The sequence below is a fragment of the Emys orbicularis genome, chromosome 10 (assembly GCF_028017835.1).
Source record: "Emys orbicularis isolate rEmyOrb1 chromosome 10, rEmyOrb1.hap1, whole genome shotgun sequence".
In the NCBI taxonomy this organism is placed as follows: domain Eukaryota; kingdom Metazoa; phylum Chordata; order Testudines; family Emydidae; genus Emys; species Emys orbicularis.
This window is the reverse complement of record NC_088692.1, coordinates 56,670,603-56,697,611: the sequence shown is the minus strand read 5'-3', so window position 1 is coordinate 56,697,611 and position 27,009 is coordinate 56,670,603. Positions and strand designations below refer to the sequence as shown.

The 27,009-nt window shown below is 41.3% G+C and overlaps 1 protein-coding gene across 1 annotated transcript in view; it reads left to right on the top strand.

The window, feature by feature from the left end:
* Nucleotides 1–27,009, top strand: part of TLN2 (talin 2) — a 178,162-nt gene that overhangs the window by 34,678 nt on the left and 116,475 nt on the right. Inside the window, exons 11-20 of the mRNA XM_065411565.1 lie at nt 4,346–4,422; nt 10,368–10,548; nt 12,846–12,959; nt 13,891–13,999; nt 14,703–14,911; nt 16,357–16,455; nt 18,351–18,518; nt 20,373–20,667; nt 24,454–24,620; nt 25,508–25,636. Coding sequence (XP_065267637.1) covers nt 4,346–4,422; nt 10,368–10,548; nt 12,846–12,959; nt 13,891–13,999; nt 14,703–14,911; nt 16,357–16,455; nt 18,351–18,518; nt 20,373–20,667; nt 24,454–24,620; nt 25,508–25,636 — 1,548 coding nt within the window. The remainder of the gene's footprint in view (nt 1–4,345; nt 4,423–10,367; nt 10,549–12,845; nt 12,960–13,890; nt 14,000–14,702; nt 14,912–16,356; nt 16,456–18,350; nt 18,519–20,372; nt 20,668–24,453; nt 24,621–25,507; nt 25,637–27,009) is intronic.

The window sequence follows — 27,009 nt, the reverse complement described above, 5'->3', positions numbered from 1 at the left end:
CCATGGTATCGGCCATCTCATTGCGCAGGGCTTCTTGGCTGCTTCTCTCTGGTCTTTCCTCACAGGCTCAGCAGTCAGTGCAAGACCTCCCTTTCGATGGGCACGCCCTGTTCGTAGAACAGACAGACAATAAACTCCATGGCCTGAAAGATTCCCACTTGACCCTACAAATACTGGGCCTTACGTCCCTGGCCCTTCCCGCAAGTGGTTTAAGCCGCAGCAGGTTCAGTACCAGGGGAGCCACCCTCTCCAGGAGCCTCGCTATAAAAAAAATCCAGGGGCTGCAAGAGGCACCCTGGCCACCAATCCCCATCTACATCCCAGTCGGGCTCGACCCGCAGTAAGCTGACGGGCAAGCGCCCGTTTTGCCGGTACGCCCGAGGGCGACCTACCAGACTGTTTCCCGGATCCTTCCTCCTCTCTGTTTGCCAACCACCTTTCTTCCTGCATGAGCGTCTATAACATTGGACCGATAGGTCCTCTTCAGTTACTTTCTACCCCCCCTTCCCGTCCCTCTTCATGGACCCTTCTCACGAGAGTCTTCTCATGCAGTAGGTAGAAGGTCTGCTGCAGCTGGGTGTGGTGGAGGTAGTTACTGTGGAGTACAGGAACAAGGGATTCTATTGACGACACTTTTTAATCCTCACGGGCAGTCTGCGGCCCATACTAGACCTGTGGGGCTTGAACCGCTACTTAGTGAAACTGAAGTTCCGCATGGTCTCCCTGGCCTCCATCATCCCCTCCCTGGATCCAGGAGACTGGTACGCCACCCTCGATCTGAAAGATGCGTACTTCCACATCGCCATCTTCGAGGGACACAGACGCTTCCTCCAGTTCATGGTAGGTCCCGACCACTATTAGTTCGTGGTCCTTCTGTTTGGCCTAGTGACCGCGCCATGGGTATTTACCAAGGGCATGTCGGTGGTGGCGGCAGCTTACCTCCGACGTCGGGGTATCCAGATTTATCTGTACCTCAACAACTGGTTCGTCAAGGGCAACTCCAGGTCCAAAGGGACATCGCAGTGCTGCTGGCCACATGCCATCGCCTCGGCGTGTTGGTGAACGACACAAAATCCATGTTAGTTCCAGTACAGAGGATAGAGTTCATCGGAGCGGTGCTTGACTCGACCTGAGCCAGGGCGTTCCTGCCGCTGGAGAGATTCAGGGCACTGACGGACCTCATCACGGAAGTCTCTGCATTTCCCCTGACCACGGCCAGGGTGTGCCTACACATACTAGGTCACGTGGCAGTATTTACATATGTGGTGTGCCACGCCATGCTCCAGATGCGACCCCTGCAGCAATGGCTGGCAACTGTCTACTCCCAGTCCAGGTACCACCTGGAAAAGGTTGTCACCATTCCCGCAACAATACTCACCTCACTCCAATGGTGGTCCAACCCTGTTCAGAGGGGGTCCGGCAGGTCCTCCTGGGGAGTAGAAAATCCTCAACTAGACAGACCTATCTGGCAAAGTGGATGAGGTTTTCCCACTGGGTGGCCGAACCGGGCATCTCCACTTCGCATTCTTTGGTGTAGTTGACCTTAGACTACCTGCTTCAGTTGAGGAACCAGGGCCTGGCACACTCCTCTATCAAGGTGCATCTGGTGGCCATTTCCACCTTTCATCCACCCATCCAGGGGCAGACGGTGTTCTCCCATGACATGATGGTCAGGTTCCTCAGAGGTCTCGAGAGACTTTTTCCTCAAGTTCGGTCCCCGATCCCTCAGTGGGATCTCAACTTGGTTCTGTCCAGGCTCACGGGCCCGCCCTTTGAGCCTTGTGCTCCCCGTCTCACCTATCATGGAAGGTAGCTTTCCTGGTGGCGGTGAGTTTCCAAGCTCCGAGCCTTGACCTCAGAACCACCGTACACGGTCTTCTATAAGGACAAGTTCCAGCTCCGGCCCCACCCAGCCTTCCTTCCCAAGGTGTTTACTTTCCACGTGTGCCAGGACATCTTCCTTCCGGTCTTCTGCCCTAAGTCCCATGAGACTAGTGAAGAGAGGCGCCTTCACGCCTTGGACATAAGAAGGGCTCTGGCTTTCTATCTAGATCGGACAAAGTCTTTCCGTTGGTCAACTGAGTTTTTCATCTCTACAGCTGATAGGATGAAAGGCCTCCCGGTGCCCACCAGAGGATTTCTAACTCTTGCATAAGGACTTCTTACAAGCTGGCGGGTGCCCCGCCGCCACCAATCGTCAGAGCCCACTCGACTAGAGTGCAGGCATCCTCAGCGGCCTTCCTGGCACACGTTCCGATCCAGCACATCTGTAAAGCTGTGACGTGGTCCTCAGTACACACATTCACAGCCCACTATGCCATCACGCAGCAGGCCAAGGACGATACTGGGTTCAGCAGAGCTGTGTTGCAATCTACATGTCTGTGAACTCCTTACCCGCCTCCATGGGTACTGCTTGGAGTCACCTAAGTTGAATGGACATGAGCAATCACTCGAAGAAGAAAAAACAGTTACCTTTTTCCATAACTGGTATTCTTCGAGATGTGTTATTCATGTCCATTCAACGACTCACCCTCCTTCCCCACTGTCGGAATTTCTGGCAAGAAGGAACTGAAGGTGGAGGGGGCTGGTGATGCTCCACTCCAGGGTGCGCCAGAGCAGGTCCCCTAAGGATACTGCTGAGGGAAAAACTTACGGCACCGGTGTATGTGGCGAGCAAACACACCTAAGTTGAATGGACATGAGCAACATATCTTGAAGAACACCAGTTACGGAAAAAGGTAATTGTCTTTTCGAACTGCTCTAAGTTTTACAAGTAGAATTCCAAGCTAAGGCAGCTTCTCTGTATATACTGAGAGTGTACAGATGTGCAGATTTCCACTCCCAAACCAGTCCTTTGATTTCTTCTTTAAAATCTGCTCTCACAACCAGCTTCTAAATGAGTGAAATAGGAATAGGTTAACAAACTAACTCCCATTCTGTGTCATGATTCAAATGAGAAACATGCTGTTTCCAGTTGTCAAGCTTGAGTTCTCTCTCTGCCACATTTGTTTATCACCTACAGTCATATAGAAATCTTGTAATGTCAATTCTCAGGGAATCTTTAATGACCTATTCTGGTGTAGATTTTCTACCACAACTTCCCCTTGTTACACCATATGCTTGGGTCTGATGTCACAGTGAGGGCCCGAAAAGAATTTTATCCCTGCAACTTGTCAGTGGTAGATGATTGGAAACCCAGCAATTTGAGGTGCTCTTTTTTTTTCTTTTTCTTTTTTTAAACTGTCCCTTACACTAATAGCAAAATAAGAACGTTGAAGTTTCAAAGAATCTTGGCTCTAAAAATGATTGGCCTGTTTCAGCTCACACCTAAAATCAAATTGAAATGAAACAGGGTTTGTTCATGGGTAAAGAAGAGGGTTCCCATTAAACTACCTCCAGAGACATAGCTATCTCTTGTCTTTGCCTCAGTATAATGACTGTTACAAGGCTAAGGATGTTGTAGCAATCCATTTCTGACACAGCATTTCTTCCACAACGTACCACGCCTCTCTGCGGTCACTTGCTTATGAGGAATATCTCAATTCACACCCTAATTTAACTCCCCTGTGCACATTTACCTCCCTTACATTATTGTAAATAATTCACATCAGAAATGAACATTTCTGAAACTAGGTTTCTAGAAAATAATGATAAAGAAATGAATCTGGCACCATGTAACACTTGGCATGTTACTTTTCTTGTGGTGGTCATTTGTGTCCATTAATCATATATTGGTTCACATATGGGTGCTTTTGAATACAAGATACCTTGTAGCAGAGTTGTATGCACCAGTTCCTGTGAGCTATATGTACTGTTGAGGCTTCCCATTTGCTGCTGCATGGAAGGTACCTGTGCTGCTGAGTCACATTGAGGGAGTTGGTAGGAGGCACCACTGTCCATCTGAGCTTGGTGGTATTAAGCCTCTATGAAACATACTATGTAGTAGGTGGTGCTGATTTCTGGGAGGGGCAAGTGCTTTGTCTTATTCAGAAACAAGGCCTGCTAGCACTACTATCCATGTTAGTCTTCTCCCTTTATGCACCTTAAATCCACCAGTGCTGGGACCCAGATTGTTTTTCCCTATCCAGGTGCTCTGGATACTGAAGTTCCTTGTGACCTTTCTCCTGTCTATTGCACCCACGACATGGAGTTGTATCCTATCACAAAGTGCCTGCTCACATATACGAAGACCAAAAAATCCTGGTGTAGCACTAGAGCGAGAGAGAGAACATGCAGATGACTTGACACAATTTGTGTAAAATAGTGACAAAATAAAGGTAGAGGAGTTTAAAAAATGAAATGAAATAGAAATGCCACATAAATGTTTACGTTTGCTTTTTTTCAGAAACAAAGTAAGGATAGATTTGGGCTTGAAGGTGATGAGGAATCAACAATGTTGGAAGAATCTGTGTCGCCTAAGAAGTGAGTTTGTGCAATGGGAAAAATGGCTCTTTCCATAAGAGTGAAACATTTAATAACCAGTGGGTAGTTTTCTTTGATCCCAAATATGGTTTAATATATTTCTGTCCTTAGAAGAATTACTTAACTGCAGGATAATTTAACAGAACACAACTCTGTCTCCATGCCGTTCTGCAGAGTTAAGCTTTGTTGTGAAGTCTGCTGTTTTTTCCTAAGACTATTATTTGGTGTAAAGTATGTACAGTAGTGGTGATTTGAACCACAAACTACAGAACTGAGACTAACTCAGTAGCAATCTGTATGCAGAGTTGTAAAAATTGAATTAGTGGACGGTTGTGTGTTTGGTTTGTGAATATATACTTGCTTTTGATAGCTTACATTTGCTAAATTAATGGCTTATTTGGGGTTTGCATGCAGTGTTATTCTGTAACTGTCATTAGCAGAGTTTAGTTTAATATGGGAAGAATATCATTAATCTTTTAGATGCTTCTAAAGAGAAGGTGGGAGGCTTTGGCTCACAGTGCAGCACAAATTAAGTGGGGTCTGGGATTTCATTGTGGGGAGAGAGTGGATTATATAGGGTTACTGAAGAGAGTCAAGTGTGGGATCCTGGAAATAGGGCTTCACTTGAAAAGGAATATTCAGTTGGCTTTTTGCTGTTAAGTAACCGAAACAGTTTCAGCACAATGTGAGCTATAATGAGGCCTAACTTAAGCCTCTTCTTTGAACTCAGAGGGAAAGGAGGGTAGTGTCTCTACAGTGTGTAAAGGTCTGACTGTGATTTATGTTATACATATTGCTTACAGGAAATGAATTGGTTAGATCTTTTATGTGGCCTTACATGAATTTTTAGCTTTCGCGTAGTGTACATGTTTTCACGTGCTTCCTTTTCACACTTCCCGTTCCAAATGGCTTCCAGAATGTATCCTATCAGTGTAAATGCTCTATTTAGAAGCTCAAAACTTGTAACAAAAGAATATGCATGGACAATGTTAATCTGTAACTGAAATTACACCAATTTTTGTCCGAGCACGTTGTTGCTCTTTAAATCAAAATTTATGCCAACACCTCTAACTGTTGGAGCTTACACTATACTTAATATGAGCAGTACATCTGGCAAAGTGATCCTGCCCATAATTAATGATAACTTATTGTAGTCTTGGACTCATCCCATTATTTGATAGACTGCTAAATTACTATCAGGGGCCAAATGTAAATACATACAGTTTGGAAGAAGGGGTACAAATTTTATTCCAACTCTAAGGAGTGCTTGGAAAATTTATCTCCAGAACATTCAGCTTCGTATAGTTGATAGTCCTACTTTGGCATAGTTGAAGCAAAACTGTGAGATCCTTCTTTCAGGAACACAGCGCCCAGTCTCCGCTATTTATCTTTGTGAGATGAGGGAGGTCATAACAATAAATACAGCCAGGTCACACATTCCATTCTTCCTTCACCACCTGTTCAGGTAGCAGCATTACTGGTAACTGGTTTGTCAGACACTGAAGATGTAGCAAACTTACACTGTAAGCACCTGGCACAGTGGAGTCCTGCTATATGACTATGTCTTTGGTAATACAAATAATTTGTAAAATGGTTGGATGAAAGAACACATTGACTAGAATTTAAGTAGTTCACCCAATTTAAACACCCTTGCTTAGAAACTGAAAGGGAAGGATGGCAGCCAGGAATTAGTTTACAGGAGCTCATAGAGTCACAGAGTTTAAGGCCAGAAGGGACCTCTGGATCATCTAGTCTGGCCTTGTGTATATCACTGACCATCAACCACACCCAGCACCCACACGCTAAACCCAACAATGGAAATGAGACCAAAGTAAATGAGACTCATGGGATATTAGACTATCAGGTGCCCACAAGCAGAGAATAGGCAGGACCAAGGGGCATCAGTCCTCAAGGCCTCTGCAATGGCAGGGAAATTATTACATGAGATACACCCAGATAATCCTGCTAAGTGACTCCACTCACCCACTGCAGAGAGAGGTGAAACCCCCCCAAAGGTCACTACTAATCTGAGCTAGGGAAAATTCCTTCCCGGCCTCACATATGGCTATCAGTTAAATCCTGAGCATGTGAACAAGAACCAGCCAGATTAACACCTGAGAGAGAGAATGCTCGGTGCCACCTAAGAGCCCTGGCCACTGTCCCATCTCCAGCTCTGGCCATCTCTGATGCTTCAGAGGTAGGAAATGGGGGTGGGGGAGGAGAACCCATCCAAAATACATTGAGGGCGATATCCCTTCCTGACCCCCTGCAGATGACTAGCTGAAACCCTGAAGCATGAGTTTTAGGAACATAAGTCATATCGGAAGTCACAAGCAACCCCATCATACAACTGTGCTCATAAGTTTGTCCAGCTAATTCAGTTGTTTGACCCACAACTCCTATTGAGAGGCTGTTCCAGAACCTCTCACTTCTGATGGTTAGAAATATTCTTCTAATTTCCAGCTTGAATTTGTTTATGGCCAGTTTATATCCATTTGTTCTTGTGCCAACTTTCTCCTTTTGCTTACATAGCTCTTCACCCTCTCTAGTATTTATCCCCAATATGTTTATAGAGAGCAATCATATCCATTCTCAGTCTTCTTTTTGCGAGACTAAGCAGGCCCAGCTCTTCCAGTTTCTGAGAGGCCCTCAATTCCCTGATCATCCTAGTAGCTCTTCTCTGCACCTGTTCCAGTTTAAATTAATCTTTCTTGAACATGGGTGACCAGCATTGTACACAGTATTCCAGATGAGGGCTTACCAGTGCCTTGTATAACAGCATTAATACTTTTCTGTCTGTACAGGAAATGTCTTGCGTAATACATCATAAGATCACATTTGTCTCTTTCACACATTAGTGGCTAACGGTCATCCTGTGATTGATCCACACACACAGGCCTCTCTCCTCCTCTGTCTCGCCAACTGATAAGCCCCCAGCTTGTAGCAAAAATTCTTATTATTAGACCCTAGGTGCATTACCTTGCCCTTTATACTACTGAATTTTCTCCCATTTCTGTCACTCCAGTCTTCAGGTCATCCAAATCTTCCTGTATTAAATTCTCCTCTGTATGGACGATGCCTCCCAACTTGGTATCATCAGCCCATTTCATTAGCACACTCCTACTTTTTGTGCCAAGGTCATTAATAAAAATATTGAATAAGATTTGTCCCAAGACCGATCCTTGAGGAACTACAGAAGTAACCGCTCTACAGTTTAATCATTCACCTTTCAGCACAACGCAATGCCTTCTCTTTAGCCAATTCCTTATCCACCTTGCATGCTTGCACTGATCCCTATCATCCCTAATATCACTAATAATTTCCCATGTGGTACCATGTCCAATGCTTTACTGAAGTCCAAGTATATTAGACGTACTGTACTTCCCTTATCTAAAAATCAGTTATTTTCTCGAAAAAGGAAATCAGGTTAGTCTGGTAAATGCATGTTGCATCACATGGCCGCAGGTTGCCCACCACTGCCCTATAAGCTCTCTGCTTACTCCTAATAATCTTTGTGAGGTGGTTATTCTTCCAGCTGGGTCTGGAGCCTTTCCCTAATTTTTTTTCCCCTTTCTTGGATGTGAATTTCAGATAGTTTTTGTATAGTTGATTTGAAGAATTTCCAAGTCATCTCTCCATGTAAATCCTTGAGCTCTTCAGTCCAGCTGACTTATTTAACTAATTCCCTAATATCCCAAAGTCTGCCCTTTAGAAATCAAAAGCCATGGTTGATGACCTCATTTGTATTATCCTTTCATTTAATGTAAACAGAATCAACTTGTGATCATTCAATCCAAGGTTATTTCTTATGACCAGCTGTTTTGTGATGTCCTCGCTTCTTACTAAAACAAAGTCTAAAATGACATCACCTCTTGTTGGTTCAGTGATGATTTGATGAAGAAAACTGTTATCTATCACATCCAGGAATAACTGGGCCCTAGCAATATAAGTAGCATTTATTCTCCCATCTATATCTGGGAAGTTAGCCTCCCATTATGACCCAACTCCCAAAAGTATTTATCTCTGTAATAATATTACAGATCACTATCCATATCCTAGTCTGACCCTGGGGGTCTATAGCAGACCTTAACACTACCTCAGCAGAACCTCTTTTACAATCCTTCCCCAAAGTGATTTTGACTCAGGGATGCTGTGTTGTCCATACTATCACTTCATATTTCTTTACAATTTACTGTTTCAATTATATATATTACCCCAACTTTACCTTTATTTCTCTCTTTTAAATAACGCATGCCCTACAATACCTGTATTCCAGACATGAGTACTATTCCACCATGTATAGTATTCCCTATAATATCTGGTTTGACCTCTTGCACCAATAGTTCTGGTTTCTCCATTTTATTGTCCAGACTCCTTGCATTCATGTAAAAGCCTTTCAGTTGTTTCCCTCGGACCTCACCCAGTTTTCTCGTTTTGTGGTATTCCATTATCCCTTACTCAGTCTTTATTTAACTGATATTCCTCCTCCTGTGTGTTGAAGCCCAGGGTGGAAATTTCATGAGTCTCTCCCAATCTTTTCCCCTCACCTCCTCCTTTAAAACTCGTCTTATCAGTCTTGATCCCATAAGATTAATAGACTCCACTTGAATATCTGGTGTATCAATCGAGAAGATTCTTCTTTCTGTGAATGCCTCCCAATGTTTGATCATCCCAAAATCTTCCTCATAGCACCAGTCCTTGAGCCATCTGTTGATCTTCATTATCTTATCATGCCTTTGCCACCCTCTCGAGGGACTGGAAGTACATTCTGCTGAAAATCACCTGAGCTTCCACTTCTTTAAGTGTCTTTCCCAGCCACATGTAGTCATCCTTGATCCATTCTAATGGGAATCCAGCAGTGTCATTCGTCCTGACATGCAGCACAATCAGTGGATTTCCCCCCCACACTTCTATCAGTATCCTCTTTAGCCTCACATCCACATTTTGTGCCCTTGATCCTGTTAGACAGCACTCTCTTCGGTTCTCTAGATCTGGTCTGTCGATTCTTCTGAGTATGGAGTCCCCAGTCACATAAACCTGTCTCTTCCTGGTGTTGGGATGAATTTGTTTTACGTTCTCTCTCGCAGTCCCCTGTACATCATCCTCATATTTCCTTAGGCTCTGGTCCCTGGCTATCTCTGTCATCTCTTCCTCTCTGCTGTAGGGACTGGCTTACCTTCTTTTCTTCCTTGCCACGCCATCTTCTGCCTGTTTCTCCTCCTCATTCCCCAGTGCAGCAAATTCAATTTCATCACCGCTAGCTGGTCTCTCCCTCTGCTTTGTCCTTCATGGTCATATTCTTCCATGGGTCACCCTCCACATCCTTTTGTTCAGCAGGTGTCTTCGAATCTTGAGTTGCCTGTACCAGCACCTCTCTCCTCTCCTGCATTATACCTTCAAATCCCTGTCTGAATTTCCTCATTGTCTCCAGCTGTATAGCTAATCATTGAACTTCTCTGCCTTGAGTTCTATCAGGCATAAGTAGTTTCCATCTGATATCCCCTCAAAGATGATGTGCATCAGCAGCTTCTGCATCCGACCATCTTCTTTCTCTCCTCTCCTCAGGTCACTCTAGTGCTGCCTCAGTAGCCATCATTGTGTTATTTTCCTAGACCCTATTCTTGGGGGGGGGTGGTAATTGGGGGACCCTCCCTCTAGCTCCCTCCCACGGAAGCTGCTGCTAGCTGTTCACTGCTCCAGTGTTCGCTAGTGACTAGCTTTTTAACCTAGCCAAACTAGGTCAGCACTGGCCCCTTGTTAAGGGATATCAGCAAGCACTGAATCAAGCCACATACTTGGAACAAATCACTCCGGTAGTGATTTTGTGCTCTGTTCTGAACAGAACACAAAATCACCACTCTTCTCTCAGGCCAAACTCCCACAGAAACTCTGCTGTTAACTGCTCGCTGTTCGCTGCCATGTTATAATGTGCATTCCCTTTTCAGATCTACCATCTTGCAGCAGCAGTTCAACCGAACTGGGAAGGTAGAACATGGCTCGGTGGCATTGCCTGCTGTGATGCGTTCAGGCTCCAGTGGCCCGGAGACTTTCAATATTGGCAGCATGCCTTCTCCCCAGCAACAAGTCATGATTGGGCAAATGCACAGAGGCCACATGCCTCCCCTGGTGAGCAACATGTTTGTTTCATAATGACCTTGGAAACCAGCACTAGTAGCCTGTGCTGTGAGTGGTCTGAAATAAGTATGTGCACACACCCTGTTATTAGATAAGGGCTGGGGGCTGTCTGTGTTGTTTTACTGCACTGTTTGGCTGACTCTCCTGTTAAACTGCATACTTTGAATTTCCTTGAAACACACAGAGTCACATAGTCATAGTCCACCTCTTTACTCCCCCCTCTTTGCCTTAAAACTTTTCTTAAATTAGTTATAAAACTGTCTGACATGGGCTGGGAAAGAGGGTAGGAAGGCTAAATATTGTTGATGAGGGCAAGCGGTACTGTATGAAAAATACAATATGTATTTAGATTGTTCTAAAAAAATCACTTATCTAGGCATCACTTTCTGCTTTGAATATTCCTATGAAGTCTGTTGCTAGCTCCGAGTATATACTGTATATAATGCCACTGGACTTGAATATTAAGCTCGCTTTATTAAACAGTCATATTAATATAATTTTAATTTCTCTGTACAACTGTAACTGTAAAAGTTACCCTTTGTGTCTACCAGTTTTTAAACGTGTATTGACTAAGACCATTTATTTAATTTTAAAGGATCTATTAACAAAGGCCTATACATGTCCTCTAAATACCCTAATAGGGCAAATTTTCATAATATCATAGCAGCATAATTCAGAAGAATATTAATTTACTCATCAGTAGGTAATGCATATAGCAATACATACTCATCCCAGCCTTCAGCTCTGCAGCACCCGTATCACATAGATGTCAGTTTGATTTTAGAATTACTCCTGATGAAGCTAATGGGGTATCAGATTCCAGGAAGCTGATGATGCTATCCTGGAAGTAAATTCAAAACTCATGTTCACATTCACAGAACTCATGTCAAAAAGACACTGGTACTTTTTTACATGAATAGTGGGCATGTCGATTGTGAAAAATCCAGTTTTTTGCAATACGTATAACTGAGAATAACAAAATATTTTGAACAGCCTTGAGACTGAATCAGAGAAATGTCTGAGTGATCATGTTGCATTGTTAGATAATAAAAATCTTAAAACATGATATTCAGCTGTTTCTGCCAGTCCTGGGAGGATTAGGAAGATACATTCAGACTCAAACTAAAACCATAGCAATGGAAATCAATGAGGATGCACCCATGGTTAAACCTATATTACCCCTGTTGGCTCAAATGTTACTGGTCAACATACTCCATTTTTTATATTTGCTTGTAAGTTTCTTCTCCACCCTTTGTGTTCTAATATTAGCTTACCCTTAGCTCTGTTTATGAAAGATTTATGCAAATTAACACAGTATTAGCAAAAACTATCCCCTCTGTCTGAAAGTAGAGAAGTCCCTGAGTTGCTCTGTCAAAATGTGGCATGGAGCATGAATGCCTTTTCTAATAATAGTTTTATGTGCAATGTGGAAAGCGCATAAATTGTTCCAGAAACAAGGTGCACTGTAGACAGGTCAGTCATATCAGCAAAACCTTTGTCTTCCTACATGAAGTTTCTAGGATTTTGCAGTTCCCGTGACACTGCTGCAGTTTGGGGGGAGTTCGTGTTCTCAATTAATAGCAAAGAGTTACTGTACTGAAAAGCTTCCCCCTGCTTAAAGAAGCTCATCCGGTTTTCGTCTCCTGCATGGGAGCTGATCAAGTTTCCCAAAGTTGTACAAGTTTGAAATAGGGCAGACAAGTACCGTGGGAGGTTGCCTGGATTTGGCTGTCGCTTCCTTTCCCATCTTTTCTCAGGATTCCTCTTCCAGGTTTGGGCCCAAAGACGTGCATCTGGGAGCCAGGTGATACTAGCATGGACCATTAATGCTGGAAGTTTCTGAGCTGCCGTGGGTTAGCCACTACTTAATACATACAGTTTAATGGTTCCTTAAAGAAGGGAATCAAAGACAGTGAGGAGATCGGAAGCTAATTAATAAGTGTTGTCTTGGATCTGACAAGTGGACCTGTTAACATTGACAATGATGTGTATCGGCTGCTTTTTTTTTTTACTGTCCTATCTAGAGCACTAGTGTAATGCTTAGAAACCAACCTGCCCATTCAGGGTCTCTGGCAAACCCATACCATTCATACCCGCACAAGCATTCTTTCTGTATGACCCAGGAGGAGACTACGACTAGAAACAGAGCAATCGAAATAAAATTCACCATTTACACAAGTCCAATGATTTAATCTCATTTACTTAGTGTATACCAGAAAACATTTCAGATCCACCTAAATCATCACTTGCAGCTTGGCAGACACTAATTTTCCTTGTCTATTTCACAGACCTCAGCACAGCAGGCCTTGATGGGGACTATTAATACTAGTATGCATGCTGTTCAGCAGGCACAGTCCGACCTCAATGAAGTTGATAACCTACCACCTCTAGGACATGATATGGTGAGTTAATTCATGTGATCCCTATAGGGATTCATCTAAACGGCTTGAGTTATTTATTTCAGAGCTTATTCATTGTCCCTGGATGTAGATTTATATCTCAACAGCTTTATAAATAAGATGAAAATCCTTGTTTATTTTAAGGAATCTGTGTAAGAATATCTTGTTCTGTTTGACTCATATTAACCTTCTGAGACTAAACACCGTGGACCCAGTTGTCCTTGCCTGCACACCTTTGCAATCACATTTACTTTAATGGATCTACACGTGTGTGTGAGAGACTGGAAAAAACTTGAGCCAGTAAATCAGGGGGAAACTGCTGCTTGGACTGTTGTAGTAAGTAACCCCTAAGGGAAGAAATTGAAGGAGTGGCTGTAAAGCAAAACCAAGATGCTGAAGGAGGCACAGCTTGTGTAGCGATAGCTCATGACCCTAAAGAAGGATGGGTGTAATCCTGTCAGATACATCTCAAGGTTTCTCACCTATTTTTGGCTCTAGAAATTTTTGGCTCAAGCCTGTCTGTTTAAATATTCTTACGTGGCTTCTTAGCTATAATTGTTAATGAGATATGGAGCCTGTCAGCTTTGGAACACCACTGTGGATCCAATTTTGGGGTGGAGTAGAGCCAATAAGATTGGTGAGTCCCCATGATGAATCAGATGACGATCTGTGGTCCTCCATTGTGCACCATTTTGACATCATATTTATGGCGTTCACCCAGAAATCAGAGCGGTCAACCTATGATCTTGCAGTTACTGTAAGGAAAAACTCTTATTTCAGCCTAAAAGCTTAGCTGATGCCATCTGCTTCATTTAAAAGGCTTCTGAAAGAATCAAGGGCCTGCAAAGAACTTTACCTATTACCTTATCTTGAGTTTGTTTCACTTGTAGCATGGCATTGCAGTCCTTAATACTCTGATGTTGTTTCTTTCTAGGCATCGAGGGTATGGGTTCAGAACAAAGTTGATGAATCAAAACATGAAATTCACTCTCAGGTTGATGCTATCACCGCAGGAACTGCCTCTGTTGTTAACCTCACAGCAGGTAAATTACAGGGATTGGACTTTGCCAGGCTGCTGTTGTGTATGTACCAACCTCTTTTCAACAAGATGGAGGCTGCCCAGGAGATGTTCAGGAATATGTTTTCCTCCAAATACACAAATGGCTTTTATGACGGAAACAGACCTTATTGTCTGTTTTTTACCAGTGTTCGTGCAGAATCTATTCACACTCCCCTGAAAAAGATAAAACCTAATATTTTACTCACCTCAGGTAATTGAGAGTAAAATGCGTGTTCTGAAGTATCATTTATTGGCCACTCCTAGAGCCAGGATATTTAGTTTTGTGGACAAATGGCTTGTTCTGGTCTGTCTGATCCTGTGTCTTACACAGTTTTTCAGTTTTTCTCTGAATTGTAGGTTAGGTATAAGATGTTTAAAGGCAAGTAGTGTTCAATACTGCATTTCTTTGGGTCCCGCCATATAGTGAATATGGGAGAGGTAACTGAAATTGTGGGTATTTTACTTACCTGGACAGTTGTGAAGAGAAAATATTCCATTAGAACATACATATGTCATATCTATGGGCAGGAAAAGTGGATAGTGGATGCTATATTTTCAAAATGATGCCTGAATTATGTTGCCAAGTCTTCTTTACTCCCTTCAGTTTTACTCCTAATTATCTGACCAGAAACCAGCTTGTGCTGTACTACTTGCTTCTGCACTTATCGTTCCCTTCACTTATACAGGTGACCCAGTTGACACTGATTACACGGCCGTGGGATGTGCGATTACAACCATCTCTTCTAACCTGACTGAGATGTCCAAGGGTGTGAAACTGCTTGCTGCCCTAATGGACGATGAAGTTGGAAGTGGGGAGGACCTCCTGAAAGCTGCTCGGACTCTGGCAGGTGCTGTCTCGGACTTGCTGAAAGCGGTGCAGCCCACCTCAGGAGAGGTGAGAATATGGACACAAGTAGTGAGCTTTCACAGGCTCTCCTTGGCTTAAACTCATTCCCCTCAATTAAAGTGTTTGGGTATAAAGCATTTATCCAATTAACCAGAATGGCTCTTTCCAGGCTATGTGTCTTCCCAACCCACTCCTGCCACTGTTTCCCCTATAATCCCCAAGAGACTATCCAAGCACTTCTCCTGATTGCTTTCTTTGTGTCTTCCACATACCTCTGACTTCATGCCTTTAAGTGCGGCACCTTGATCCTAGAACAGCCTCCCAGTTAATAGTCACCCATCTGTTTCCTCTTTCATATATCAGCCAGCTGTTTCACTATATTGTATCCACACTGTTGTATCCAGTCATGCCCTTATATTGTAAATGGCCCAGGTTCAGTGTCTGATGTTGTATGCATTATCTGTTGTCAAGTGACACATGTATTTATAGGAATTAGATTTTCACGAGTTGTTTGAAAAGCCTTCTGGTGGCCACTGACGAGACTCTGCTATCTGGCTAGTATTGAAAAATCAAGTCACTGGCTTTGATTCTGCACAGTGCCAACTGCAGACAGCCCCATTAAGATGCTAACCAGTCTTGAGGGGTATATTTGAGCGGTTGGGGGGCTAACTTGGTAATGTGAACTCTAGGAGCAGAGATGGGGAAATTGATTCAACCCTAAAAATCTTGATCTGTATATTCTTTATCTGCCACCTCCTCTATTCATTTCTTATTTGTGGGAGGATTTTTTTTTTTTGGTGTGGGGAGGCGGTTTTGATTTTTTACTTTTTAAGTTGAGGCTATCCGAATACACAGTAATATTCCATTCTGTATTTTTATTGGACGTGTTTGAAAAAAGTGTTACCACTTTTTTCTCTTCTCTCAAATATTATAAAAACTCAATTACAAGTTACTAGGGAAGTAAGTGGGGTTGGTACCTGATTTTTTTTGTCTTTAATATCAGGGTTGCATGTAGCAACAGATAAAAGGAGAATGAAGCTACGGTCTCCATCAAAATTTTATGGAAATAGGAAATTGTACTGACCAAGACAGAATTTAATATTTCAGACAATCTGGTCTGAGTTTGTGTCTGCTATCCGTTTGCCCTGGATCTTTGCAGTTTTAAGGCAAAACCAGAAATCTGTGACCACTTCCAAGCAGATTGCAATAAAAGCTCTCCAACACATACTTTTCCGTCAGCTGCTATGATGATGTGTATTAAAGCTGATCAGATTTCTTCTCACAGTCAGCAACATATTGATACGTGTGTCATTAAGATGCTGCAGGATAAATTAAGTAGGAATATGAAAAAGTAAGAGTACTCCAAGAGGTATCTTGAGTAGAGATTTCAGTGGTATTACCCTGTATTACAGTAATGTGGTTAACAAAGGTGTCTTGAGAGAATTACAGAGTTAAAGAAAAACGTATTTGCTTTTCATTAACCTGTTTTATAGCCTCGCCAAACAGTTTTAACTGCAGCTGGAAGCATTGGGCAAGCCAGTGGGGAGCTCCTGAGACAGATAGGAGAGAATGAAACTGATGAAAGATTTCAGGTAAGGTCATGTGAATTGCTCACTGCCAGAACCATGCAATTCCACAGTGGAGCTTGCTATTGTATGTAAGGTTCACAGTAATGTTATCCTATGTCTGTATGCAAGTCTTTTGTATTTCACTTTGATTAGGTGAAAAGATGTCTGTAATTTTGTCCAAAATTTGAATTGGTCCAAATCTTCAATAGGTTTAAAAGTTTAGTTTGGTTTTATTTCTCTCAACACTTTCCTCTTTCATCCAGCTTAAGAAGATGAATATTATCAATTAACACCGCATGTTTCCTATGTGGATTAATACCCCAGTCATCCATTAATAATTTAGAATCATTGTTGTTAAATGCTCGATAAGAAATATGCCCTGATTGTTTTTCTTGGTGTCAAGAACAGGTTTTCCTTAGAACGAAAGGGAAGTAATTTACAACAGCAGATAGAGTATACTGTGTGTGAGACATATCCCAACAGAACTTAATAGCCAATTTAAACACTTATTCGAACAATAAAGCTGTCTGTGTGTTTCAGTAATGTTGTGTTCATAGTCCAATGCCTATCACAGCCCCATGCATCCTTACTTGTTTTATGGAAGAGCCTAGACTCTTCAATCAGTATGAGGGAGCCCTTTACCTGGCCTTTTAGTCCTTTTAGAAATTTTTTTTTTTTTAAATAACTTGCCGATTTCATGAGACTTAAATGATTTTATCCTGGACCACTGTAAAAATACAGTGCGCAAAATACATACTGTCTTCTCTCATGTGCAGTTCAGACCATTTTAGTACTATTTGCTTATACAATATGCTTTCAGTGAGTGGTAGAACCATTATGATTGTATAAATCCAATATTTTTGGACCTTTAGACAGCAGTGTTATTTGCCAGTGCATTGATACAGCAGGTTGTAGTACTCTCCTTGAGTACCTATTGCATTTAGTAAACACGTTAATTAAAATTACATTGAAAAACTACCGATGTAATGTCCAAGAAGGCATGCTGCTTAACAAAATAATATGGTTATTTTGGAGGGTCTCAATCCGGCTCTGGTTGTATCAAAAATAATTGAAGCACATTGATAGCAGAATTTTAAATGAGGTTGTGTATTTGAATTACAGCAATACAAGTATTAAACCACTTTTACAGCTTCAAACAACCAAATGCATTTTCCTTCAAGAATAAAACATCTTCTGGAGCTGGGGCCTCTGAGGAGTTACAGCTTGGAGCCAATATTTTATAGTGTAAAAGAAAACTCTACTAGCAAATGGATAGCCCCTAGCCACACTGTTTGCACCCCTTTATAAATTAAGGTTGCTGTGCCATTTTCTTTTGCTTTTCTATACAGTGCACTTTGTATTGAATACGCAGTGTCCGATACCTGCCCATAATTAGTTATCATTTTGAGATCTGAAATCTTCAGCTTTACCTTAGGTAAAACATATGGCTGTAGATCACCACTTACCCAGTGAGATCAACTCAGGTTTTGAGTGTGCATATCTAGTAACTAACTTCACATGTTCTTACAGTGATGCATTCCCACATGTCTATACTGAGATTACAGCTCTAAATTGCACTTCAATATACTTTGTGGTATGGAGTCAATATCTTGCATTTGGCTATCACAAATCCGAAGTGTGTAGTTCTACCCATTCCCAAAAGGTGATCTATTCACTCAGATTAGTAACCTGTTTTCACAAAGCATTTCGACCCTGTAAGCAGGCCATGTGTAACAAAGAACATTTCTGGATAATACATAGCAATATTTCACTGGGACTCTACCATAACTTCCCCTTTGTAGATGCTTTGAGTCTTCTTAAAATCAGAATATTCTAGTTTAATTTTAAGGAATCCAAAATATTGACGCTAATGAGTATTTCTGACTGCTTAGGTCAAGTTTTGTCCTTTGTTTTGCCAGGATGTACTGATGAGTCTTGCCAAAGCTGTTGCAAATGCTGCTGCCATGTTGGTGTTGAAGGCTAAGAATGTGGCTCAAGTTGCTGAGGATACGGTCCTGCAGAACAGGGTTATTGCTGCTGCTACGCAATGTGCACTATCCACCTCTCAGCTTGTGGCATGTGCCAAGGTAAGGCTCGTGGTAATGGGCAATGCATTGTTCGTGAAAGGGGCAATGCATTGTTTCAGTATGTTACACGTTCATTGTTTACAGTCTTCCCTGGGTGTATTGTTGATATGGTTTAATCAGTTATCCTTGAATATCCTGGAGTTAGAGCTCCTACAAAAAGATAAAACTATGCAAAGATATTTAGGGTTCTGTCCCCAAGACACCTTGGATAGTGCCTTGTTTCTCAGTTACCCTCTCTTGCAGGTGTTGATTGCTGCTGCTGTGAGCATTTCACAACTTGGCCGGGGGTAGTGATTATTTAATGAAGCATGTCCTGCCTTCTTTTGTTTCCCCTTTGGGCCAGCCCAGACTAGACAGTTTCTCTAGTGTATCATTATTAAACAATTGCTAATTAGTGTGTTTGTGGTTTGGCTTCTTGTTAGATTACACTGAACATCAAAGGGCAGCCTTTAGAATATGAAATGCTGCCATGCTATTCCAGAGGAAGGTCCGTAGATAACTGATATGGCCTGCTGTATTGCTAATATTGATAAAAATGCTGAAAATATTACTCTGAGAAACACAGCTTGCTGTACAGTTATGTGAAATGTTTAACGAAACCTATAACCAGCACACGTTCACCTGCATTATTTTCATCATAACTGAAATTCAAGCCAAGTTTGCCGAAAGGTTTGTGTTCAGATTTATGTGCTTTTGCATCATTTAACAGTTTCTGATGTGAACAAAGAGAGACCCATCAGTTTTGCCTGTGTATTGAGAGTTGGCCTAAGGAAAATACAAAGGAGCTCCAATCCACAGAGAGCAAAATCTCAAATAGAATCACTGTGTTCAATGTGGCTCCGTTTGGAGAAATGCTACTGTTTTCATCTTAAAACTTAAAAGCTTTAGCATATGAAAATACAAAATATTTGTGATCTGCGGGGTTGGCTTTCTTAGGGTTTCTTAGGGATAATTGCTGTTGGAAAATGAGCATTCAGATATTGTAGAACACCCAAGAGGATTATAATAAAATTAATAGCCAATTTGTGGTATTCAATTTTCAGTATTTTCTACTTCATTGCTGTGACTGCTGGGCTTTGTATAATGAATATGTAAGATCATTAACTGGATGTGATGTTCTGACTGCTTTTATATTTCCACAGGATGGCACAAGGCAGTCAATGTCATTTTTTTCTTTTGTGGAAAAACACCCATCCAACTTCTTTCCTTTGCCTGTAACTTACTTGACATATCTGAATGATATGGACTGAATCTGTTGCATTATTAGAGCACATCCATAGGTTGCTCGGCTTGGTAGTTTGTACTTTCAGACACGCAATTTTCTTATCTGTTTTTCCAGGAGTTATTTTTGGCTTTAGCAAAATATTGGCTGACAGTGGAAGGCTTTGCAATACCAACTTTAATTAAACTTCAGTAAAGGATCACAGTCCCTATGATAAGCTTTCTTCAAGTGAAATTCTAGGACACAGAGCTGTGTGAAATGACTGCAGCTATCTTGCCAGAATCTGCCCCATACCTGCCATTCAGAACCAACTTCATATATTTCTCCATTTGTTCAGTAATCCAAAAAAGTCTTAACTTAAAAGGGCAAGGGCATTTTTAACCCTTTGATAGCCTCCAGTGGTAATCATTTACCAGCCGCTACCATGCTGTGGTATGATATACATTACTAATCTCTTTTCTTACAGTAGAAGATAACTGCAGTACCTCATGCTGTGGTGTGGCAACTGTTAGTAGGTGAATAAGCTGTTTTCTGAATGCCAAGGACATGGATATGCCATCTTTTAGCAGTGGACTGGTAACTTCTGGCCTGTTAAATCTTTTCTAAACACCGTGTTCTCTCTCTCAATGTAGGTTGTGAGCCCCACTATCAGCTCTCCCGTATGCCAGGAACAGCTGATCGAGGCTGGAAAACTGGTGGATCGTTCAGTGGAGAATTGTGTCAGAGCCTGTCAGGCTGCCACAGATGACTCTGAGCTGCTGAAGCAGGTCAGTGCAGCAGCCAGTGTAGTCAGCCAGGCCCTGAATGACCTCTTGCAGCACGTCCGTCAGTTTGCAAGCAGGGGAGAGCCCATTGGACGCTATGACCAGGCAACGGATACCATTATGTGTGTCACTGAAAGCATCTTCAGTTCGATGGGGGATGCTGGTGAGCTGCTTTATCTTCATACTCTTTCTAAAGGGGATATTACTTTCATCTGACTCAAGTTCCCTCCGACATACACCCGTTTCAAGTCATGCAAATCAGAAATCCTTAATGCTTGTGATGCCCATAGGCTTGTGCTCCCATGAGCAGTCATTCTAACCACAATATTAAATCATTAAAACACCCGTAAGTGTGCATTGGGGGAAGGGGGTTCCTAAATTATATAATGGATGCATATGGAGCTCTGCTAACACAACTAATATGCCTGGAAAATCAGGGGATGCAGTGTATATGATGTCTAATGTCTTGCTGGTTGTGTTGCAGTGCTTCACATCATGCGAATGTTATAGCAGTTTTGTATCTCTAAATGTGAATACAGCCTGTTAAAGTGCTCAATCAGCAATTTTATTCTTTGCCAGTAATTAGCTCCCTAAAGATTTATTTACCTGACTAGACTTAGCAGGCAAGAATTTTGTTTCCATTATGCGCTTGGCTTTTATAGTGTAGCTTTTGAACCCTTAAGCTCTTTGTTTAAAGAACATGGCCGCTGGAGCCAAACCAAGCAGAGGCCTAATGTTTGATGAGCTTGACATACAACTCCATTATAGAAATGTGAAATGTTGAGAAACCTTGGATAAGGTTACCTTGGATAGTGTTTATATACAGTTCACAGCCATACATGCATGTGGTGCTTGTCACATTCAAGGGTACAATCCAGACCAGTGAGAGGCTCTGTCACCACCTGCCCTGCAACCTGGGGTGCCTCATGATGCTTTGCTGTTGTCGCTCCCAGCCTGGGCCGTTCACAAACAGCCAAACTGCACACAGGTCACACCCTGAGTGTCTGTGTATAGCTGCAGCCCTGGTCCAACAGCTCTGACCCCAGCAGCCTGTCAGCCACACTCCAGTCACACCCTGGCTTCCCCCAGCCTTGGTTACTAGTTGCAGGGTGACCCCAACACACTCCTGGTTCTGAATTTTCCCCAATACGTGTGTTCTGCACTGTCTAGCCCTATCCTAGGTACTTCAGATATTATATGTCTGTTGCCCCTGTGTAAAGGGTCAATATTCAGCAGTTTGCTACTTCTACTGAGTTACCCAAACACTTCAGTTTAAACACAACACTGGGTTAGTTTTTGATTAAAAAATAAAACAAGTTTATTTTACTACTAAGAGAGAGATTTTAAGTGAGTACAAGTATAAGGCATTAAAGTCAGAAATGGTTACAAGAGAAATAAACATAAAACACTTTCTAGTAACTAAAAACTTAAGCTAGATTTGGTTCAGGGTAAAATCGTTTCCGCAGGTTCCCAGTGGCATTGCTGACCGAATTCTCAGGTCAGGACCTCCCTGAAAGTCAAAGGGCTGGTTTCTTTGTCATCTTAGGTAAAAAGAGAGAAAGAGGTAGAGAGCTATGGAGAGAAAGAAAGATGACACTTGGGGTGTTTTTGCCCCTCACTTTCATAATCCAATCACCCTTTGAAATGCGTTTTCCTGAGTGTCATCCTGAGGTAAAGTTCTCTCCAGCTGCTGAGGAAACAGACATTCTCATAGTGAAAGAGGTTCCCTAAAATGCAGATTGATCTGTTCCTGCCCCCCTTCATTGCCAAAGAACGGGCCACTTGACAGATGATTTGCCAATTAACCTTGATGACACCTGGCTAGAGGCATTGGCTTGTCCTTTGTCTTTGAGGAACTGATTTACCCTCTCTTGCTGTCCCAAGGACCCTGTTTACTACATATATATATATATAACTGAGGTAAACACACATTTCTTTGTTTAGGATGGACCTGTTTAACAACTTCTGCATAGTCAGGGCTATGTGGGTTTGAACATGTGCTAACAACTTTGCATATAATTCATAATTTCACATATAATAATATACACACATTTCACCATGATATTATTAACCAGTGAGTTATTAGTTTTCAAATGATGCCTCACAAGGCATATTTTGTTCAAAGATTATTACAGTAGTGTGCAGGGTGTGAATACAGGGATGCATTTGGTCACGGTGCTATGCTAGGTTTTTAGTATAGGCTATTCACATTCAAACAATTTGTGTTTGTATTTCCATTCTGAATTTGTCTGTCTTCAACTTTCAGCCTTTGGATTATGTTATAACTTTCTCGGTTAGATTTAAGGACCCGTTACTAAATATTTGTTCCCCATGTAGATACTGTAATGAAGTTACCCTCTAACCTTCTCTATGTTAAGATAAATAGATTGGGCTCTTTGAGGCTATCATTTTAAGCATGTTTTCTAATCCTTTAATCATTCTTGTGGATCTTCTCTGAACCCTCTCCAGTTTAACAACATTCTTCTTGAATTGTGGGCACTAGAACTGGACACAGTATTCTAGTAGCAGTTGCGCTAGTGCCAAATATAGAGGTAAAATAAACACTCTGGTCCTACCTGAGATTCCCCTATTTATGCATCCTAGGATCACATTAGCTATTTTGGCCTCAAGGTCACACTGGGAACTCATGTTAGCTGATTATCCACCACAACCCGAAATCTTTTTCAGAGTCACTGGTTCCCAGGATAGAGTCCCCCATCCTGTAAGAATGGCCTATGTTCTTTGTTCCTAGATGTATACGTTTACATTTAGCAATATTAAAATGCATACTGTTTGCTTGCACCTTGTTTACCAAGAAATCCAGATTGTTCTAAATGTGTGAGTTGTCCTCTTCATTATTTACCACTTACTGGGTTACCCTTTATTCCTGGTAACTATGGGGCTTTTTTAAGTCCAAAAATTACATGTCAGAAGATAGCTATAAAGGTGCAGTGAAATCTGTTACTTTTATTCATATTCCGTTCCCGACTGGAGGAGTGTGCTAAGAAGGCACTTCCTCATAAATACCATTGTTAACGTCCTACAGTATCTGAGAAATCCCCATGGCAGTATGGGAAGCTTTGAAAATTTTTTTGCATGTCAAAACTACTTTGGAACATATACTGTTGAGACTTCTTAAACACAACAGTAGGCTTTTGAGCTAAGCACCTGCTGCCTTTGGTTAACCTTTGGGGAAAAAAGGGAGCCAAACAGTTAATCCGGAAGCTTCAATGGATTCACTTTGCTTTTGCGTTTGGTGTAGTACCAGTTATATTAATAAAGTAAGCGTGTTCTAAAAATGATCTGTATCCACTTCAGAAACAAACATCCCCATTCGACCTCTGTGCTTGACCATGAGTGATGCATAAACTCATTGTGTTATCACTTTAATTTATACCTATTTTCAAGTTTAAAACCCTAACACTGTTACTAATGAATTGGTACTGAGTCACTTCTGCCAGAAGTGTTAAATTATTCTGTACAGTTCAGTAAAATAGGCTTCTTGAAATGCATTTGAGGAAGAAGCAAGAAAAGGGAACCTATGGTTTCTCACCTATGCGAAAACAAATCAGTAGTATTGTTGTGAAGGGGTGAAATACTCGCCGTATTGAAATCAGTGGCAAAACTTGCGTTGACTTCTATGGGGCCGAGACTTCACCTAAGGCATGTAGGTAGAATTAAGTGTATAATTAGTGTTAAGCATAGTGCTATGCATGTTCATCCTACTGCATTTCTTGTTAGTCAAATGTTATCAGTTTCCCATGATCAGTTGTGTTGATCCAAAACTGTGTGTTTAAAGCTTTTGAGCAATGAAGTATCTACTTGTAATTTTAATTCAAACGAGGATTTCAGAAAATCTAATTTTATTTTAGTCTTAGGTAGGGGATTTTTGAAACTGAAATTTAGATAAAGGTGAAGAAATTCAAAACTTAACTTGTTAATATTGTAGGTGAAATGGTGCGGCAGGCCAGGGTACTTGCTCAAGCTACTTCGGATCTTGTCAATGCTATGAGGTCAGATGCTGAGGCTGAAATTGACATGGACAACTCTAAAAAGCTTCTAGCTGCGGCTAAACTTTTGGCAGATTCTACAGCTCGCATGGTTGAAGCAGCAAAGGTACCTACCAGGAAACAGTGAACTGAAGAACCTGAAAGGCACTGAATATTAACTTAATTCTTCATACCTGTGCACAAACATGAGTCATTATGTGTAGTTAGTAGGTTGTAAACAGGAATTGTTAAAAAGCAGAAACCATTGGTTAGCCTATGAATGTTTGGGTTGCATTTGACAACTTCATTGGGAACTTTAACTAAAAGTCCAGTAGACGTATGCATATTAGTTGATCCATTCTTTCTGGATTCCAAAACTCTTTCCATATTCTTTTGGTGATTTTACTGACCTGATAGATGTATATGTCCTTGACTTACTAATACTTTTTCAGGCCTTAAAAAGGGAAAAACTAACATGTCAAACTTAAAGCCTAATTCAACATTCTGATAATCAGATTATAACTACCAAAAGTCTTGTTAAATTGGGAATTAAAAAGTGAACTTTAAATACTGTGATTATATAAATACTGTAATTGTTAGAGCACAGATAATACACAATTTACAGAATAGTAGTTCCCTACTATATGTGGAGTTTTAACATGTAGTTGCCCAGTAGAAGTAAATATTGCCCTGAAGAACAATATTTTACATTGACACTGTGTGTGGAGTAATGGAGCTATGTGGTTTAATACGCTGGACTATGTACCGAAAGTCTGACTGCTTTCTTCACTGTATTTAACATGGTAAGCAGTAACCTGCACCTGCAATGAATTTCTACCTGAAATCATGATGATTGTTGAAACTTCCTTCTCTAATTCATCTTAGAGTGACGTTAATCCGTAGAAAACAGGTTGATCAGATAGAGGATAATGGGAATTAAATTCCTTGTATATTTGAATATGTAGACATGGACATTTTTTGAAGATTTGTATTTTACTCGCAACTCCTGTGCAGGGGGCTGCAGCAAATCCTGAAAATGAAGACCAACAGCAGAGACTGAGAGAAGCGGCCGAGGGACTACGGGTTGCCACGAATGCAGCTGCTCAGAATGCCATCAAGAAGAAAATTGTCAACAGATTAGAGGTTTGAAACCAAACTCTCTTGATTCTATTATTTTACACTTCTTTAATTATGCAAACCCATATCTGTGTAGGCACATTCCAACAATTATAAATGCAGACTTTAGACAAAAAATCTCAAGTTCCCCATAAGAAATGGACCTAAACACAGCTAATATGGGGCACTTTCATTTGAAAGTTTCATTCCAGACTGAGCGTATTGTGAATTAACTAGTTTGCATATTAAATGTTTTATTAACTTGTAATAGTTTAGTTGTCAGTAACAAACAGGCTGGAGGGATTTTTGTTATTATGAGACTGCTGTATTCATTCAGCCATTTTATTGGTGGTGTGATCTTCAGGGTAAATACAGTAGAGTGCTCACTGTTTCATTTCCATTTAAATAATTATCTGTAGTCCTGTGATTTGTGTTTTTTACCAAATATTATTTGAGATTTTTAACAAGAATGTGCAACAGAACTTCACTTAAACTGCCCCCAAAACACATCTGATTGCATCACAACTAAACTCTAAAGCCACCCAAAGAAGCAAAGGATCAGAAACAAAGTTGGAAGCAATACATAATAGCCAGAGGTGCAGCAAAGGAAAAAGGGCAATTTGTTGTACTGTAGAGATGAAATTCAGCCTACTTTAATCTTCTAGAGACGTCTGACCTTCACAATTGCAAATTAAATGTACAAAAGACTGGGCGGGGGAATCTCTTAGTTACTGGTTTTCAACTGTGATTTTACAATAGTCTGAAAATGATTCTAGTGGATTAAGACGAGACCAACAAGAAGATCTGAGTAGATAATCTTCATCTGGATGTGTATTGTATTAAAACTACTGTGTCAATGTAAAATGAGAGAATCTTGAGTAATTTAAGCAGTGATGCATTAGAATGAACTTTTTAGCTACATTATAAGAAACCCTTGTAGAAAATAAGGTGTTATTTTTCTGTAAAAATATCTTACTATTTTCCCCTCTATGAGTAATCTGTGTCAGTAATAGTTTAGATGAACTAACAAGCTCATGTTCAAGGATGGATGTATTTATTAGGTGGGTTAATTAAGGAATGGTGTTAAGAATAATGTTAAGAATATTGTTCATATTGGAATGTATTTGGCAAGAGGTGGAATTTTATTCTTTTGGTAGAGAGAGGTGTGTAGAGAGAGACCAGTAATAAGATTTCTTAGTATTTGAGTTCAGGTTCTCCCTCTGTATTTTTAGACCCAAGCAAACTCATCCCTTCATGTCTTCCACGTATGATCACCTTAGTGTCTTACCTTTTGGGCCTTGAGCAGTCCCAAGTAGAACTGGTCCTTTGCTCCCATGAGGAATGCTTTTCAAGGTACATCCATGATTCTGATCTTTGGACTGCTAATGTAGCAATGTGGA